At 42.0% G+C, this 3,243-nt stretch overlaps 1 protein-coding gene across 1 annotated transcript; it reads right to left on the bottom strand.

The window, feature by feature from the left end:
- Window positions 1–540: 540 nt before the first annotated feature.
- On the bottom strand, window positions 541–913 carry RB195_019603 (uncharacterized protein; the record flags this gene model as incomplete). The annotated part of the gene is made up of 2 exons (XM_013450925.2): window positions 541–564; window positions 632–913. 2 exons carry the CDS (start codon window positions 911–913, stop codon window positions 541–543), a joined length of 306 nt encoding a protein of 101 aa, XP_013306379.2.
- Window positions 914–3,243: the final 2,330 nt, after the last annotated feature.

The raw sequence follows: 3,243 nt of genomic DNA, 5'->3' as shown, positions 1-3,243 counted from the left end.
ATTTTGTCGAATTCCGGTCTTAACAGGAGTTTGCCAGGTGAGAGTTGAACCTCATGTTTTTTCTTCCCTGTTCTTCCTCAAATTTCACCGCTGTTCCCCATGTCAATCCTGTAGTGAGTCATGAAAGTGTTCGCTGGACTCCCTCTCGAGGCAGCAGTTCCTCGACCAGCAATTGTGATGTTCTTGTCAATAGCTGTTTGTCAAAGTTCTCATTGTTGGTGATATGCGCGTGACAGAATTCACACAATTCTCTGCTCACGTTCTGATCAAAGGGGAACGGGCGGAATTCCCAACAAACACTGTTGCCTCTCCAAATATGCACTATCACACCTAGATTCCGTAATAATCACAACAGATTAACAATAAAGTGTCGCATATTAATGATAAATTATCTACACAAGAACTAGGAATTCCAAAAATACCCTACAAATTGAAGGACCAATTCACTTCAAATCCAAGGAAAGCAATGACAAAAAAGTGAATCCTCGGGGAAGAAAGTAGTGCCGTTCGCACCTAATCATTCATTGCAGCCAATTCCCTCTATAGGTTCCGGAACGTTCGCACCTGAATGGGGAAAACGTTATTGTGACAATGTTTTGTGGAATGTGTGTATTGAAAGTGCGAATTCGACCTTTACGAATCCGGAAATGCATCGATTGGCAGACAGGTTGCAATATGGGGCCTGTTTGTGGATTAAACCGCCGAACGATCGTAGAGTACGACGAATCGCAGCGGTTTCGCTACGAAACCGCTTGTTGTCCGCTGTGTGTTCCATGCAAAGGCGTGTGTGTGGATCGAGTTCACAGCAGCAGTGGCGAGCGCCCGGCGGTCCGTCGACGAAATTAGCAGCCAGTGGCGCATACACGGGCGACCGCCGCCGGCGCGTCCCTGCGTCGTGCGCCGTGCTGACCATCTGCCGCATCAGCTGATATGAACGTTGAATAATTAATTGCGCGGAGCCGGCTGACCCTGCGTTTTTGCAGTGCGTGTGTGTCGCGTTCGACAGTGCGTATATCTCTGTTCGGATCTTGTCGGTGTTCCTCTGTCTCTTCTTGACACATCTCATCCAGTTTTTTCCCCGTTCTAATCGTCCCGATCATTATCATCCTTTTTTTTGCTCCTGTCGATCGCTTCTGCTTCACTTTCGCTATTCTCAAGCCAAGTCACTGTTTTGGTGGCCGGTTTACGGACTTTATGATCGCATTGAGGTGGTGTCGCATTGCGAGTTGGGCACATCGGCCAATTCGACAATATTTTCGTGTTTTCTGTTTCTGCCGCACAATGTTGTTTGTGTTGTGTCATCTGCGCTCTGTTCCGTTCCCCTTAGTGCAACTAGAAGTCTACTCTCTCCGGCCGAGCACGCTCACATGTTGTTTTCATTTGTTTTGCATCGTTCTCTTGCAGATAAGCGCCTACAGTTTGTCTAACGCTACCGCTACACCTAACCACTACTATCGTTAGCGTTGATGATTTCATTTTTGGCGTAGGAGACGTATTTTTCGTAGAGATTGACTCTATGCAAGCGAGTTTCAGATTCATGAGTTATGATCACCGACACGATGGCTGCTGTCAGCATTTTTCAAAAATTCATTCGTCCTTCTTGGGCACTTCTAACGTATGTATCTGTTACCCTTACTATTTGAATATTTTCCTGATAGAGCAGGAGATCGTCACGAGGAGCTCCATCTACCAGTGGCGGGAACGCAAATCTTCCCGTTGCTCTTGCCATCAATTCTTGCTTCTTGTGGAACGTTATATACTGTATCTATATCTACTATTTACAGTTGTCTCAGCTTCCCTCTTATGTGACTTTGTAGGTCCTGGGAAGCTCGTCTGACTAAACAAATGTCCTCTTCGGCTTTTTTTTGTTTTCCTCAAATGTATCTTCTTCTGTGTTTGCTCAGAAGTACATGCCATTGCGACTTCTTTTCCTCTGCTTGTTTAAATATCATTGGGTCGCGTTACTGACCGCAAAAAAACATCTGCTGTCACAGCCATTCTCAGCGTTTCTGTTGCTGTTAATTCCACCTACACAATTTTTTTTTCGTTTTTGTTTTTCTGTTCGTAAACGTTTCCTTATATCATTTTATTTGTTTCAAATCCTCTCACGTATTTTGATTATTCGATCATGTTTACGTTTGTTTCATTCCAGACAATCAATCTCGTTCTTCCTCAATTCAAATGATTTTATTACATATTAGCAAAGGCATTTTGATTTTTTGTTTCTTCCATCGAGATAATTTTTTGCTGGGGTGTCTAACTGAATTTCTTACATTTTGCATTTTTTTACTTTCTCTCAGAATCTTCTGCTGTAAAGCGCAGCCTAATGCTTCATCAGTAAAAGAGCAGCGAAAGTTTCCGGTGTGTCATCAGGTAGTCATATGTTCACTTTAAATGAAAGCAAATGATCGTCTTTTTCTCTTCATGCTCCTGATTCAGCCGAATATTTCCTACAGTTAAAATCATTCGGAATCGAACATTTTCGTGGCTTTTATTGGTTTTTCTTGCTTCCTGTTGAACGAAACCATTTCGAAGAGCAGTGTCGAAAGGGTGAGACAAGCAGCAGAGCACAGCACATTTATCACAAAGGTTACGCAACTGCATTGTACTGTTTGAAAAAATGACAGGGGCATAAAGTTAATTGCGTCGCATTTATTATCTGTTCATTGAATTAAACTTGAGAAAACAAGTCATCCAATTAAGAACATTTGAGTTTTTAGAAAGATAATGTTGTTCACTACGTGCAGCTGATGCTTTTCTCACAAACGGTAAGCTTTATTCTTCGCATTGTTGGCTATGACTGATGTGGTACTATTTTTCTTATGTACATACAATTATATGCATTTCATTTTCGGTTGTTTATGTGTGATTGCACCATCTCTGAATCACTAGGATCAATGCGGATTTCTCCCACTTTATAACGAAAACGTTGAATCAGCTCCGTTTCGATCATTTCGCTTATTGTTTTCGTTTACCTTCTGGTCATAGCTCTGTGGTGTATTGTTATTCTTTTGATCATTTTGCTCATTTTCATTCAAACTTCGTAGGTCTTTTGTTTTCGTTTAAGGTGAGAAATTGATGAAAAGTCCCTTGTTTGAGACGAATGAAATACAGAACCGATACAAATTTTTCGCAGCTGAATTGTGTTGATGGACGATAGTCGCCCGAAATAAGGGATGGATTTTACGAAACGATTATATCTCGTCGAAGCCTGCCAATAGTGTTTACGACCAACGCATTCAT

This window comes from Necator americanus, chromosome II (genome assembly GCF_031761385.1).
Source record: "Necator americanus strain Aroian chromosome II, whole genome shotgun sequence".
Taxonomy (NCBI): Eukaryota; Metazoa; Nematoda; class Chromadorea; order Rhabditida; family Ancylostomatidae; genus Necator; species Necator americanus.
Note: the sequence above shows the minus strand (reverse complement) of the source record. Positions and strands in the feature narration are given on the sequence as shown.